General features: G+C 39.3%; 1 protein-coding gene and 1 long non-coding RNA gene across 3 annotated transcripts in view; both read left to right on the top strand.

Annotated features, from left to right (window-relative positions):
• The first annotated feature begins 176 nt into the window (after positions 1-176).
• Gc (GC vitamin D binding protein) overlaps positions 177-16,332 on the top strand; it is a 34,975-nt gene continuing 18,819 nt past the window's right edge. Inside the window, exons 1-4 of one of the 2 annotated variants that reach the window (XM_028752584.1) lie at positions 177-316; positions 10,913-10,982; positions 11,929-12,061; positions 15,784-15,995. In XM_028752584.1, the coding sequence (XP_028608417.1) occupies positions 259-316; positions 10,913-10,982; positions 11,929-12,061; positions 15,784-15,995 (473 nt within the window). In that variant the 5' untranslated portion in view covers positions 177-258. The remainder of the gene's footprint in view (positions 317-10,912; positions 10,983-11,928; positions 12,062-15,783; positions 15,996-16,332) is intronic. The other variant, XM_028752583.1, reaches the window with a different exon arrangement.
• LOC114608592 lies at positions 4,521-7,096 on the top strand. Its single transcript, XR_003709391.1, has 2 exons — positions 4,521-4,553; positions 6,944-7,096. It is a non-coding gene; the product is annotated as an uncharacterized LOC114608592 (long non-coding RNA).

Raw genomic sequence — 16,332 nt, 5'->3', positions numbered from 1 at the left:
TCTTCCCAGTGACAAAGTTAATGATTAAAACCTCCCAGACTCTCCTCCACGTTTCCCAGGGGTATCTATTTGCCTTGATGATGCTATTACTGGTTTTCTTTGGGGACAGGGGTGACCGTCCCTTGCTTCTGTGCAGAGATTAATCATTGATGAATTTCTGGTAGGACCATTTGTAAAGGCAACCGATAACTGTGCCCCTGCCCTTTGCATGGTGTCCTGCAGGTGAGAGGAAGAGCTGCAAGACTCCCTGGACACAGAATGAAGACAGTTCTGGTTCTCCTGCTGGCCTTAGCCTTGGGGCACGCTCTAGAGAGAGGTAAGATTCCTCTTGACTAAGAACTATTACTAGCTTAATTGTCCCGTGCCACTTTAAAACTTGAAGAGGGAGTAGCTAACAGAAGAAATGGCAGACGTTTTAGAAGACAGAATAAAAGAAGGAACCAAGAGGGATAATTGATCTGAGCTTAGCTGGGCCATGTAGCATTGGAAAGGAATGCTCCCCACACATAACAAATAAGTAGCTCACAAAAGATAGAGGCGGGTGTGGTGGTGCATGTCCACAACCTCGGAACACAGGAGATGGAAGCGGAAGAATCAGGAGTTCAAGGTTTTCTACTGAACTGGCTGCTTAGGGAGTTCAAGGCCAGTCTGGGCTGCCCGAAACTGTCTGAAAACAAACTGAACAACTCCTGAAAGAAAGTAAAGTAATACAAGCTTTCAATTTTCCTTCCCACACTAAATAAATAAGATCTATAACGCAACTGGAGCCTATGATACACAACTAAGCATTTTTATTTCCCAAATGTTTACCCTTCTTGGTAGCATCGTGATGTCAGTGGTGTAAGAAGCCAGCTGAGAGATCTCGTTGATCCTCCTTAGGGGATCTTACAGCATTTGGAAGGAACTAGAGTTTTGGGGTTTTTTTTTGTTTGTTTGTTTTTAAAAAGAAATACCTCTCACACAACATAAGAAATTTTAGTAACTCTGAAATAAAACAATAAACAAAGTAGCTGAGATGGTTTCCCATGGAAATCTCCCTTACAATGGGATGTTCACTTTTCCAGTGTGTTGAGGCTTCCGACTGGGCCAGCAGATTACAGGACATGTGTAACTTCTAAATTCTGAAGCCTGAAAACTTTCCAGAGAAGCTTCCATTGTTTTTTTCAGATGATCTCTAAACCCTAGTTTAACCCTTTATTCTACAGTTTGGGTGTTATTTAATAAATTTCCCTATGAATAATTTTCATTTCTGGATTATTTTTTTTGATGCTTATAAGGGCATCTGCACATACTCTGATTTGTCAAATTAAGATGTTCGTTTAGTATTCTTCCTTAACAGACACAATCAAGTCATCCATATGTATTCATAGTACTAACACATTTAACCAGCAATATGTGCCTCCCTGGGAATTATCACTTATTAATGATGACACAAATAAACTCAGTCTTGATGTTATTTTTATTTTATGTGCATTGGTGTTTTGCCTGCATGTATGCCTGTGTGGGCATACATGTAAAACACATTTGGAAAGTATTTTTTTTGCCAGGCCACAACTGCATCAGCAGAAGCCTTGCTATGATGGAGGCTGAGCATGCCCCCTGCTGGTGGGAAGTGGCAGAGCACAGACTGAGAGTGCAGCTGGCTCCTAGTTCAGAAAACCCACTAGAGGGGGTAGAGGGTTAGGATGAGGGTGGAGATGTAGGATAGGTGGTGATTCTCTATGTCTGACATTCTGAGAGTCCTAACAGTTTCCTAAAACACTATTTCAATCACCGTGTGCTTAAGACACATCTTGAAAATCATTCCCATGGCCCAGCATATTTAAGAAACTAGCCATTCGTTACTGATTAGCGGTTGATCATCATCAATACGGCCACCGTCTCAAGCCTCTGATAAGTCCACAAGAAACCCTACTTAAATCAGAGTTTTCTAAAGACACTTGACCTTTCCTGAGTGCCTGTAATCTGGAGCTGTCTTTTGGAAACTGGGTCTAGACAGTTTCTAGATTGGACCTAAACCCGCTGCGCCACAACACAAAGCTCTGCCTCAGATGCCCTTTCCGTTAGAGGACTCTTGGGAACTAGGCTCATCTGCTGACTGATCAATGTTCTTTTCCAAGTCCTGAAACAGAGAAGCACTAATCTACAGCTGACCTTCCCAGGTACCCTTCCCATACCAAAATAAGTAAGGGGAGCTATTGGCACGGCTTTGTAGTTACTAAGGAAATTATTGTCATTAGAAAATAAACTCCTGTGGTCTATTAAACTGGTTTACATCCATATTTCTGTTAAGTATAACACCAACTGGAAAAAAAAAAGATGTTAAACCTTCATTTCTTCTTTTTCCTCCCCTTTACAAAAGCACTCCAAACAAGTTCCAAACAAGTCAGAAAAGTAGCCACTGTGATCATCAAAAGAAACGCTAGCCTCCTTGCAAGCCAATAGCAATGTCATGGTTACAAGGCACAATGACATACAGTCACCATTATGTGTGGGGTATAAGAATAAATATGCACACCCTTTAAAAGACCATGAGTCTTACCTATGGAGGAAGAAGATAAAGAGCTGAGGGTTTCCTCCCATTATCTGTTTTCATCTAATATCTACAGACTATTCCATTCTCCTTTTCAATCCACTCTGCTCCAGCCCCAGTGGCCTCTGCCACCCCATGCTGTATGTCTCTGCACCACAGAACTCATCACCAACTCTTCCCTCTTCTTGGAACACTGATACACCAGATACCCAGGTGGCTAAGACAGTGTTCAGTTGTGTAGTCAATGCCTACTTATAGTGAGGGTTCCCAACCAACCTCAATTAGCGCAAACGATTCCTAACTTCCATCCGCTCATCCTGATTCATATTTCCTCTCACCACGCCCTACCTCACCTCTCCAGAATTTGTTTTTTATAACAAATACATCGTATAATTATCAACGTGAAATGGAGAACTCGATTTTAGCCCCCCATTGCAATTCTCTAGCGCTTAGTGACTGACAGTAAGTGTTCAGTGAAATTTTTGGATACTGACACAGAATCTAAGTACCCACATCAAATGGAGTTTTGATTATTATAGGAAAATTTAGAGCCAGATTTGAGGGTTCATGCTGTAACTATGAAATTCCATCACTACAACTAGAGGGCCATGACAGTAGTAAAATCAAATGCTAATGTGGAATTTATCTAGAACAGTGGTTCTGAATCTGTGGGTTGCAACCAATTTGAGGTTACAAATCAGACATCCTACATCTCAGATATTTATAATTTATAGCAGTACCAAAATTATAGTTATGAAGTAGCAGCAAAATAAATTTATGGCTGGGATTCATCACAATATAAGGAACTGTATTAAAGAGCTGCAGCATTAGGAAGATTGAGAACCACTGGTAATGAAGAAATAAATTCTTCATGGGTGTCTACCATTGCTATCATGCTTAGTATATAAAGTATCTATTAGGACACAATAGACTATGATTTACATTCTTTAAAATGTATCAAGAATAATTTCTCCAATCTAACTGAACCTCTTACACCAACAACTCCATTCCAACTCTCACAGCCTGCATCCCTTAAAAACCATCATGGCACCCTTCATTTCTATGAGTTTGATACTTCAGATTCTATGGATAGAATCATTTTACATGTTTTTGTTTTGTTTTATTTTTAGCCATTTATAATTAATATAATGACTTTAAGGATCAGATATGTTGTGAATTAACAGAATGTCCTTCTTTTATAAGGTTGAATAACAGCCCATTGTGTGTCAACAGCATATTTCATTTCCCCATCCTTCCACTGACTCACATAAGTTTCTTTAATATCTTAATTCTTGTGAAGAATGTTGCAGCAATGAACATGAAAATTCCAAGAATCCTTTAATATGGTGACATCAATCTCTCATTGACCCAGAAGTAATATTGCTGGGCAATATAGTATAATTGTGTTTTTAATTCTTTTAAGAATGGGTACACTGTTTCCCATAATGGCTGCTCCAAGGTACATCATCTTCATGAACGTTGTGTGCTGGTTCCTCTTTCTCTGCGTCCCTACACTGTTTTTCTTCCTTTTAATAACTGGCACTCTAACAAGTACTAGGTGACATATTGTGGTTTTGATTTATATTTTCCTGGTGCTTATGGTATTGAGAAGGCTTCTAACACCTGTTAATTTTTTTTCATATAGCTGCTAGAAGTTTTTTAAGTATCTGCATTTCTTCTTTTACGAAATGTTGATTAAGTCACTTACCATTTTAAAATTTTATTGTTTTCTTGCCACAAAGATCAGCTTCTCAGATATTTTAATAGTAATCTCTTATCAATGTAGCCTTAAATATCTCTCACTCTGTGGGTTATCTCCTCATTTTGTTTCCCTTGTCATTCCCTAAAACATTGGTGTCGGGGGGGGGGGGGGGGCGAACTGAAGAGATGGCTCAGTATTTAAGAGCCCTGGCTGTTCTTCTAGGGGACCTGGGTTCAATTCCCAGAATCCACATGGTGACTCACAACTATTTATGTCTCCAGTTCTAGTTGATCCAATACCCTCTTCGGGCCTTCTCAGGTACTAAACATGAACGTGGGTAGACATACACATAAAACTAGATAAACGAAAGTAAAATACTTTTCATATGTTATTTAATTTGTTCATAGTTTGCTTCTTGTTGCCTATTCATTTGAAGGTATAAAAAAATTCATTGTTCAAACCAATCTTATGTAATCTCCTATGATTGTTTTCACTAGTTAAATACTGTCTTTCATTTTATTATTTAATGTATTTTGAATTCTTTTCTAAAGTGTTTAGACAGATCATGTGTGACTAGCCGACTAAAGAAGATTGTCCCACTTGTTATTTATGTCACTTCATTCAACAAGTACAATACTTTCCCATCCTCAGTTGGACAATTTCTTAAGTTTTCACAGTGAGTGGTTAATACATTGGCTCTGTAAAAAACACACATGCAGTGTACAAAACCCTAAGCTTACATGTGATGTTTTCCAATTAATATCTTTCATACAAAATGGAAGGTTGCTTAACTGAAATATAATTAGCACTGATCTTCTTGGTAAGATTTATGTATAAATGCCCAATGTTATTTCAAGCCCTTGTGTCTGCTGAGACAAGAAGAGTCCCCTGAGAACTACAGCCAACATTTTGACCTTTCTATTTTTTTACTCCAAACCCTGTAAGTTTGTTTTTAAAAAAAATAAAAGTTGGGGTTAAGTATGAAAAGATAGAGTGAGCTCTTGAAGACATGATAATCATAACTAGAACTTCAAGAGGTCATTTTAACTATGAATCTTTTTATTGGACATTTTATTTATTTACATTTTAGATGACATCCCCTATCCCCATTTTCCCTCCCTAGAAATCCACTATCCCATCCACCCTCCTCCTTGTTGCTTTTATACCATTTTTAATTACATGCAAGTATTCAGGTCAGTTCTAGGTTGAGGAACTAGCAATACAACAGATGCAAATAGTCAAGGAACAAGCAAGAAAATAAACACAAATAGTCAAAGAACAAGCAAGGCAATAAGCAAAATTCCATGAATCTTTTAATATCATAAAGAGAACAGCGTCAAAATCTAAAAGTGCTGCTCTAACTCATAGAAACAACTGTAACAAAAAGTTATGCTAATTAGCAAATGTAATTTTCTCTAAGAACATCTCACATACAAAAGCGAAGTTCTAAGGGATATAGATACAGCTCCGCATTCAAGAGTACTCGGTGGTTTTGTAAAGGAAGAGTTTGTTTCCCAGAACACCTCACAACCACTTGTAACTATGGCTCCAGTGGGTCTGACACCCACTTTCAGTAGTATCTCTGACCACATACAAGCACATGTAAACATGCACACACACACATGCACACACATGCATGCATGTTCACACACACACACACACACATACCGTCGTCGTTGTCGTCTTTGACGTCAACTTTTAAAAATCTTTTTAAAAGATGAAGTTTTATCCATGCTGCAGACACAGAGAAGTATAGTTAACAGTGGGGTGAGCTATGATAAAACACACATTTTATCATGTCCCTATAGAGATTAAAGGGCATGTTATGCATTAAAGATTTACTCCAGTGTTACCCAACTTGTTGATACTCAAGACATTAGCTATAATCATGATGTTAATTATATTTGAGTTGAATGTTTGTAACATAAAAATTTAAATGTTAACAAATTTGGGCATTGTGAAAATAGAAAATAGTAAAAGAGCACCATGAGACAGCATTCTGTAGAAATATCGACTCAAGTCATTGTTATTCAAGATTCATTCAATGCATGTGGCAAAATAGTTCTCCTAAAGGAACAAAATCATGAGCTAGTGAAGACCATTGCAGCACCAAAAGAACCGAAGCTCTTTCTTCGTAGGCTTTGTATGAAGATCATGAGAATTTCCTTGGCTCTTCTTATCAGAATAAATGTTGCATAAGGGGGAAGGTGTACCTGCTTTGGTCTCCATTGCATCCCACATTCAGTGTGAGAGCCGTGTCCAGCAGAGAGTACATGTCACGGAACGTATCTAAATGTATGAGCACGGCCAGATTTGTTGGAAGAGCTTGTAATGTGCATGAGGCAATACAATTTCCCAAAAAAATGAGTACAACTCATGTTTTTTAAAAGTCCAGAGTTTGATTTAGATTACCAGAATATTTCACAATGTAGACTAAATTGGACATGATGTTTGTAAAAAGTGTTAATGAAATTTGTAAACACTTAGTACAAAGAGGTCACTTGGTGTGAACATGATTTCACAATAGTCACTAACTTTATGCCAATAATTTCTGTTCCCACACCCAAGTCTAAGTGGTACATTAAAGGACAGAATATGATATTTCACTTGAAGTATAAACTTAACTAACTTTAAATGAGTTCAGTCTAAAAATGGTTTGGGGACTGGAGAGATGGCTCAGAGTTTAAGAGTTCATACTGTTCTTGCAGGGGATCCAAGTTCCATCCCCAGCATCCACTTCTGGCTGTGAAGTAGAGCACATGACTGACTTGAAGCTTCTAGCAACCTACATGCATGTAACATACAGACACACACACGCACACACACAAATCACACAATAATAAATATATTTTTTGAAAGAAGTGTTCTATTGGTATGAGAAATCAATCTGTAATAATTATAAGTCAATTTCTGCATTAATTTACTGGGCTTTGTGCACAGAGGGAAAGGATTGACATATCTAACTATTGGAACAAGATACTGTCTCCTATATAAATTAATAAATAAATTTTATCAAAAATACATGCAAGGCCATACATCTGAAAGGTCACCGTAATGCCTTCCTCTGTGGTCTATCTCTGTATGCTTTGTATATAATCTATTATATATACTCTATTATACTTTGTACTTTAATGGTATGCTGGTACCGCCCTTCGAGTCTTCATTTGCGTCCTCTCCTGCCCAAGGCTAAACACTCCAGCAAAGAACGTACCAAAATGACTTCAAGTCTCACACAGTCTCATATCCCACTCTTCTCCCAGTGGTACTCTGCCTAACTAAATCAATACAATTCCTATGAGATATAAGACACATGTGTGCAAACAAGTATATGCTTTGCTCGAAACTATTGGACGAGTTAATACGCATGCTTACTTATATAAGCGTTCTCGTGCATGACGCATTCCCGTAACACGCAAAATGAAACTCTACAAGCTTAGTAAAATGAGAATCCTGAAACTTGAAAAGCTAGAAATAAAATATTTCTCAAACTATTCATCAATAGCACCACACTGTCATATAGAACTCACTCTGCACATTACTGAACGTCGAAATAAAAGTACAAACACAAACAAGAATAGCTTGATAGAGGGAGATATTAAAAACAGTCACACTTGGTATGCATTAAATGGAAAATATTCTTTTGGAAAACTATTTTCTAAACAGCTATTTTGTGACTTTTTAATATTAGGGGTTCAGGGTAACGTTTTCAAATTTACATTTACACACGGGACAAATTCCTTATCTCTGGGAAGAGACCAGAAATAACTTGTGCTAAATATGGGACCTCAAGTATACATGATTATTCAAAGCCATTGCAATATTTCCAACATCTAAACAAGCTTATTTCTTCAAAATGCCTTCCTCTCAGTTATTCATGAGCCATGTTAGAATCAAGTGTTCAGACTGGTTAGATTTACGCTGCCATACAACCACCAGCCAATCTTCCTACTTTTTTTTTTTTTAACCGTAACGTAAAACAACCGTGTTGGTGTCTGAAAGTGTAGCTCTTCCCCACACGAGGACAGTTCTGCAGTGTATTCTTTCAGACCCACCGACTATGTACGACTGATGATCAACAGCCATAGTCTACCTTGTTTTAACCTTTCTGATTTGTCACAACATCCAGTTTTCAGACAGTGGACTGTGTACAGATCCTCAGCCAGAGTAGAGGTTGCATGCTGGGGGAAAGCTGCATTCCACTGACCAATGGCTTTATCTTCCCACTTACTTATCCCCATTTTCAGGATTTAATATCACCCAGAAACCTATGGATTCTTATATATTATAAGTAGAAATTTTATAGATGTGACTTTGCCTCTCATTATAAAATAGCTTGACTGGCAGAGAGACTGTGGAGTTGAAGCCAGTCTGGGCTATGTAGAAAGACCCTGCCTGCCCTGAAGAAGAAGGTTTTAACGTTTCTCACCTTTGACCTTTCTGACCTTTCTTACTAAATTGATTGACCTATTTCATATTGCCCATCTGGAAAATGTATAGTACCACAGGTTATGCAGGTTATTTTCATTAAAAATTTACTAATATTAAAAATAACTTTAAACACACACACATAAACTCCCAAAATTTATATCCATCCATCATCAGTGCCATTTTAACCAAACACACACACACACACACACACACACACACACACAAACACACGCAAATACCACAAAAAATTCCTCCCAAGCTTCTCCAGTCTAACCCAGAACGTTGACTATTAAAGAAGTTAGAAGGAGGGCACTTAACTTCTAAGATGATTTCCCTCACACTTTAAAGCGAATGGATAAATCACTTATGGCTATTTAAAACAGAATCAAAGTCATTTCTATATTTGTTAACAACTATTCAAAGTTGGAGTATCTAGAGTACTGAGAAACTTCCTGGACTTATTTTTATGAATGATGAGTCACAGAAGGACACACGGACAGGCTTTCAGGAATCTGCCTTCAGAGACGTGTAGAGAGTCTTATTCCACTGAGAAGCTCATTTTTAAACACAGAAGAAAACTGTGCCTCGTGAATCTGACTACTCCTGTTGCTATGGTGACCTTTACACCGTGCCACATAGCTCTCCTCATTCTCAAAAACCAAACATGTCCTCCTGTCCTTCTGAACCCAGAAGATCAATGTCGTTGCAGGCATGAGGCATGTAAACTCAGGCCAGAAGTTCACTGATATTGAAGCTGTTTTCCAAGTCAGTGCAGTGACAGGAAAAACGAACCTCTTGCTCTTTTTTTCTCCGGTTGCCTTTTTTCCTTCCCCACTATCTAAGCTATGTCTAGTATCTCTTAGACTAACACAGGAAGACCTTAACAAGAGAGTCAGCAGCAGAGAACCCTGTCGGTTTGCAGAGATGTTTTGAGCCAATGTGTTCTTTTACTTTTGTTTGCTGTTTGTTTCTTTTCTTTTTCTTTTTTTCCTTTCATTTCTTTTCTTTTTTTTTCTCTGAGACAGGATCTCACTATTGGTCCCAACTGGACTGGAACTCTATGTGGACCAGGCAGTCCTCGAACTCACTTCCTTCTGTCCCGAGTGCTAGGATTAAGGGTCCGCACTCCGGGCCTGGCTTTTATTTCCTTTTAGAACACTGTTTAATCATCCCTAGAAATGTTTCACACCTGCCTGGCATATAACGACTCCCTACTACCTTCGGGACTGATCATTCAAATCATCTCACTCTGCCCTGAGGTGACTCACGGTTGCCTGCCCACTGCCTTCTAGAAAGCCCTGTGGCTTTATCGTTCTTATTGCTGCTCTGGGTGGGGTATAAAAGATGTCTCCAGGTAACCTTGCTCTGTTAATGATTGGTATCAGATCTATAGACAACAGGTTCCCAGCCACAGCTATCTTCTTTGTTCCTTAGGAACTGAACTAAACCTGCCCCAGTGCATTTAGATTTCTAAAGTCTGTATCCCAAACCCTAAAGGAAACCTAACAAGGACGAGTGATTGTGAAGCTGCCCTCACTACTATTGAAGAGCGAAGAAGTATTCCACACTACCTTAGACCAGCCATCTCCCTAGCTCAATTCCTTAGGAATCTGGGGTAACCACAGACAGTGCCCCGGCAGCAGCTCTTGGAATTACTGGCCTCTTCCAAGTTCAATCTTAATGTAGCTGGAAACTCATCTTCGAGTCCAGAAGCTTCTTTCTTTACTTTTGTCCTTTGACTTGTTGAAGGGTTAGACAAAACAGACAACAAAGGGGAATGAGAGAAGAAAGAAAGAGAAAGGAAGAGGGGAGGGAGAGAGAGAAGGAAGACAGAGGAGGAGGGAGAGAGGGGGAACAACCCCCTGCAGCATTCTATATAGAAGGGCCAAAGAGAATGGTTTTCCTGTGGGTGGTTCTGACTCATTGACATGTAACTTCTGACTTTTAGGTTTAGTGTTTCTTTAGTCTTTCTACCTTTTGTTCTTGCTACACAGTAGAAGTTAATAGGAAAATCACAAAATTGAGGATTATTACCAGGAGATAGGTGAAAAGACAACTCCAAATGAAAACTGCACAGATATTAAGAAATGCCTTTACCACAGGTCATGATGTTTAACAGAAATATTATATTACACATATATTGCATATATGTATATATGTATATATACACATATATAAGAAATATTATATGTAATGTAATATTCATTAAATGAAAAAAAAGATGGTTATTTTTTATATCTTCTTTCTAGGCCGAGACTATGAGAAGGATAAAGTTTGCAAGGAACTCGCCATGCTGGGGAAAGATGACTTCAGATCTTTGTAAGTCACAGTATCCATGAAGTTCTCTTGGGTACATGAACTTAGATATACCAAGCATAAGCTAATTTCCATGCTGTCTAGAATGCTGAAATGCATGCTGAGCTGAGGGAAGATTGTTGGGCCACTGTGGACCAACAGGTCAAGCAGGTAGAGGTCAGCCAGAGATGCCAGAGCTATGGTTACTGTGGTCTAAGAAACTATCACAGGTAAATTGAATGATTGAGTTTGTAATAGAGCATAAATAAAGGTTTCTGAGGCAAATTAGATCTGACCATTTTAGGACTCTGGAATACACAAGCAATGGCCTGCAGAATATATTCTTTGGGTGAAGTTCAAAACACACTCCAGGCTGTTTTGATGGGAATCCAGTATTTTATCGTCGTCTTAGTTACAATTTCTATTGCTATAAAGAAAGACCACAATCACAACAACTCTTATAAAGGAAAACATTTAATTGGCCCTGGCTTACAGATTTGGAGATCTAGTCCATTATCATCATGGTGGAAAACATGGCAGAGTGCAGGCAGACATGGTGCTGGCAAAGGGCCTGAGAGTTCTTCTACATCAAGGTCAGCAGGTAGCAGGAAGTGAACTGGCTGGAGCTTCTGAGACCTCAAAGGCCACCCCCTAGTGACACACCTCCTCCTCATCTACCAAAGCCATACCAACTCCAACAAGGCCACACATCCTCATAATAACGCTACTCCTTATAGGCCTATGGGGGGGTATTTTCTTTCAAACCACCACAACTGTATATAAGATAATTTTTCATAGAACAAATGCTTTACATATAAGCTCATATTCTCACCTTTAGACAAATTAAAAAAAAAGTTAGTGTATAAAGCATTTTATTTAAAATTTGAATAGATATCCTATTTTGGCATGAGTCAAAATGCCAAAAAGCAATTCAACTTCAATTAATATGATCACATATTTTCTCCCTCAGATCACTAATCCTATACAGCAGGAAGTTTCCCAGTGGCACATTTGAGCAGGTCAGCCAGCTTGTGAAGGATGTTGTCACCTTGACTGAGGAGTGCTGTGCTGAGGGGGCCGACCCCAACTGCTATGACACCAGAGTAAGTGTGTGTACATCTGTCTGTCTGTCTGTCTGTCTGTCTGTCTGTCTGCCTCTATTGTGGACCATGGAAGGGAACTGCCCTAGGCTTTTGTGTCACATTGTTAAGACATTCCAGATACCAAGCCACCTATTCCCAGTTGCAAGGAAAAATAAAGACTATTATTTTTAGTGCCCACACTTATTTTACTATTGTGTTCCTTTTTACTCAGTGTCACTACAAGTTTCAAGAGAAAAATAACTGGGATAAGGTAACTTAAAAACTCACTAAATAAACACTGATAATGAGGAGTGGGTGTCAGATTTACATCCAGGTTGGACTCTAGAAAACTTTTAAACTTATACTCATAGACTGGTATCTAGTCCAACTATCACCAGAGAGGCTTTCTCCAGCAGCTGACGGAAATAGATACAGAGACCCACAGCCAAACAGTAGGCAGAGCCTGGGGAAACTGGCAGAAGAGGGGAAGAAGCATTGTAAGAGCCAGAGGGGTCAAAGATACCAAAAGAAACCCACAGAATCAACAGACTTGGACTCATCGGGGCTCAAAGAGACTGAACTGACAATCAGGGAGCCTGCATGAGACTGAGCAAGGTCCTCTTCATATATGTTATGATTGTGTAGCTTGGTCTTCTTGTAGGAATCATAACAGTATGAGTTGGGGCTATCTCTGACCCTTTTGTCTGCTTTTGGGACACTTTTCCTCTTACTGGGTTGCCTCATCCAGACTTAATATGAGGGAAAGTACATGGTCTTATTATAACCTGATATGTCATGTTTGGTTGATATCCCTGGGAAGCCTGTCGTTTTCTGAAGGGAAAGGAAGAGGGGTAGATTGGGGGTGGGAAGGAGAGGAGGTGGAGGGAGGGGAAACACTGGTTGTGATGTAGTATATGAGGGAATGAATGAATGAATAAATAAATAAATAAATATACTTTTAAATCACTTTAAATTTGAACCTCATAAATACATACTCATGAGCCTCTTAAAATGATTTTAGCATATGCTATGTAGTCTAAAATGCTGCTTATATCTTTATTACCATTATAGAGTTTTGACTAATGGCCACAAAATTACTAAACATTGGCCTTGATGCTACGCGCTACATACTGTCTGTGTGTGTGTGTGTGTGTGTGTGTGTGTGTATTTCTGAATATAAAGAAAAACCATTTGAGATTCCTCAGTTGAGAATTCTCTGTTTAGCACTGTATCCCATTTTTAATAGGGCTATTTGGTTCTCTGGAGCCTAACTCTTAGAGTTCTTTGTATATTTTGGATGTTAGCCCTCTATCAGATGTAGGGTTGGTAAAGATCTTTTCCCAATCTGTGGGTTGCCATTTTGTCCTATTGACAGTGTCTTTTGATTTACAGAAGCTTTTCCATTTTATGAGGTCCAATTTGTCAATTCTTGATCTTAGAGCATAAACCATTGGTGTTCTGTTAAGGAAAATTTCCCCTGTGCAACACCATAGGAAGAACAACAGTTTCAACCAACAAGATCCTCCAAAGTTTCCAGGGACTAAACCACCAACCAAAGAGTACACATGGGGGGACCCATGGCTCCAGCTGGATAAGTAGCAGAGGATTGCCTTAGCAAGCATCACTGGGAGAGAAGCCCCTTGGTCCTGTGAAGGCTCAATGACCCAGGGTAGGGGAATGCTAGGGCACTGAGGCAGGAGTGAGTGGTTGGCTGAGGGAGCACCCTCATAGAGGCAGGGAGAGGAGACGGGATAGGGGATTTGTAGAGGGGTAACAGGGAAGGGGGTAACATTTGAAATGTCAATAAATAAAATAACCAATAAAAATGAAAAACAAGAACAAAAAAAGAAAACTCACATATCGTGTGCATGCTTGTATGTTTGCATGTGTTTTCTCTCCTATAGCATTTATTTAAAAATTGAATTCCTGAAGGAAGAAGATTAGAATTCAATGTACAGACAGTAGTGATAAAGGTAGAAATAAGGAGACAGACCTTTACTAATGAGGTCATCAGTATATATACAAATAGGTGGATGGGGTTTAAAGGCCTCCACAGAAAGACTAGTGTCTGTTCAACACATTATTATAATAGATTCTGTATGGTGACTATCCTTGCCCACCTTGGCTGGCATTTGTGCTCCCTGTAGCCTTTCTTTTACGTCATTTCATTCACCACCAGGTTCATCAACACTTATCATTTCAAACTCACTCCACACTTGTCAGACTGAAATGTTCATATTGGGATAGTTGAGAACAGGAAAACCCAGAGTAGTTTCAAGGGAAGTTAGTGAACGGGGAAAAGAAACTGGTTGAAAAGAAACTTGTGATTTTCAAAGGAAACCTAATTCTTAATTTCTCAGTCATGAGGATCGATGGGTTGGCTTGGAAGACTCATTCAGAATGTTGTTTTCCTTCGCTGTTAGGAAAGGCCTTTAGAAAATTTACCTTAAAAGGATAATTAATGTATATCCAATTATACTTTTTCCTACAGAAACACCAAAGTGAGTTTTCCATGAAGGTTTCTACTTCTTTTTCTCTAAGATGTCTATTCCTTTATACTAGTTTATTTCAAATATCAAATTTCTTCCCATTTCTTCCCTATGATTACTTTGGTGGTGTTCTGTCCTTTGGCATAAATGAGAATGACAGAGCTGAGGGGCTGGAGAGATGGTTGAGTGGTTAAGAACACTGTCTACTCTTCCAGAGGTCCTGAGTTCAATTTCCAGAAACCACATGGTGTCTGATGCCCTCTTCTGGCATGCAGGAGTACATGCAGATAGAGCACTCATACATAAAATAAATCCTTAAAAGAAAATTTTAAAAGGAAAAAGAAAAACCTTTTTTTTAAAAAAAAAAAAAAAAGCTGGGTGTAAGCAGGTGTGGTGACACACACCCTTAACCCCAGTACCAGAGAGCAGCAGAGCTGGAGCTATGCACAGCAGGGACTGCTAGCTTTCCAGCTCTTGCCAAGTATAAGACCTAAAAGTTAGGAGAAGACAGACTGCCAATCCCCATCTTTGTCCTGCTATGTAAGCTTTAACCCTTTGATATGCTGGATAAGTAATGGTGATATAAAATCATGTTGTTGAAAATGACAAGCAACTGTAACTTACAGGAAGCTAAAGCCAGTGACGTTAAAAGGATGCTCACTGCTGGGTGTTGGCACACGCCTTTAATCCCAGCACTTGGGAGGCAGAGGCAGGTGGATTTCTGAGTTCGAGGCCAGCCTGGTCTACAGAGTGAATTCCAAGATAGCCAGGGCTACACAGAGAAACCCTGTCTCAAAAAACCGAAAAAAAAAAAAAAGAGGATACTCACCGAGTAACGGGAGGAGAGGAAGCCATGGGCAGAACTCCTTGCTTGTGGTCTAACTGTAAAAAGTGGATGGGACATGAGATGATAGCCACTACCAGAACATCTCCAAGTGATGCTAAAATTCCTTCACTGAGAAATACCAGACTATGTGACAGAGGCCAAATGGCTACAGCCCAATAGACAATATCTATTTATTTATGAAAGTTGTATCACGATCTAGTCTGGAGAGTGTCATTGATTAACATAAACAAGATTGCCTATGACCAAAATTATCCAACTTTACATGTTTGCAAGCCATAGTGTGGAAGCTTGATTATTAATGAGAATTTTTAAATTAAAAAGTATGTTTTACACTGAATTGAGATTCACATATACTGTATAAGTTTCTGGTTTTTCTTTTTGCCTTTGTTTCCCTTTCTCTCATCCAGACCTCAGAGCTGTCTATTAAGTCCTGTGAAAGTGATGCCCCCTTTCCCGTTCACCCTGGAACTTCTGAGTGTTGCACCAAGGAGGGCCTGGAGCGGAAACTCTGCATGGCTGCCCTCAGTCACCAGCCACAGGAATTTCCCACCTATGTGGAACCAACAAATGAGGAGATCTGTGAGGCATTCAGGAAGGATCCAAGGGGATTTGCTGATCAGTAAGTGATCTTTAGAGTAAGTCAAACTTAGGCTTTTCTATACCAACCCAGATGCCTACCACTGGGGAGGCAAAGGCAGGGGGACCACTGTGAGTGCCACAGTAGTCAGACCTCATGGTAAGACTTTTAAAAATAGCAAGGGGGAGAGAGAGAGAGAGAGAGAGAGAGAGAGAGAGAGAGAGAGAGAGAGAGAGAGAGAGAGAGAGAGAAGAACCCAAGAGAATGTACAAGAATCAGAGGCTCATTTGTTTGCACACTTAAGACTTCCATAAAACCGCTAAACTAGAAGCCATTTTATAGATAGATAGATAGATAGATAGATAGATAGATAGATAGA

Source organism: Grammomys surdaster, unplaced genomic scaffold, assembly GCF_004785775.1.
Source record: "Grammomys surdaster isolate TR1022 unplaced genomic scaffold, NIH_TR_1.0 125928, whole genome shotgun sequence".
Taxonomy (NCBI): Eukaryota; Metazoa; Chordata; class Mammalia; order Rodentia; family Muridae; genus Grammomys; species Grammomys surdaster.
The sequence above is the reverse complement of the archived record's forward strand: the minus strand, read 5'-3'. Positions and strand labels throughout refer to the sequence as shown.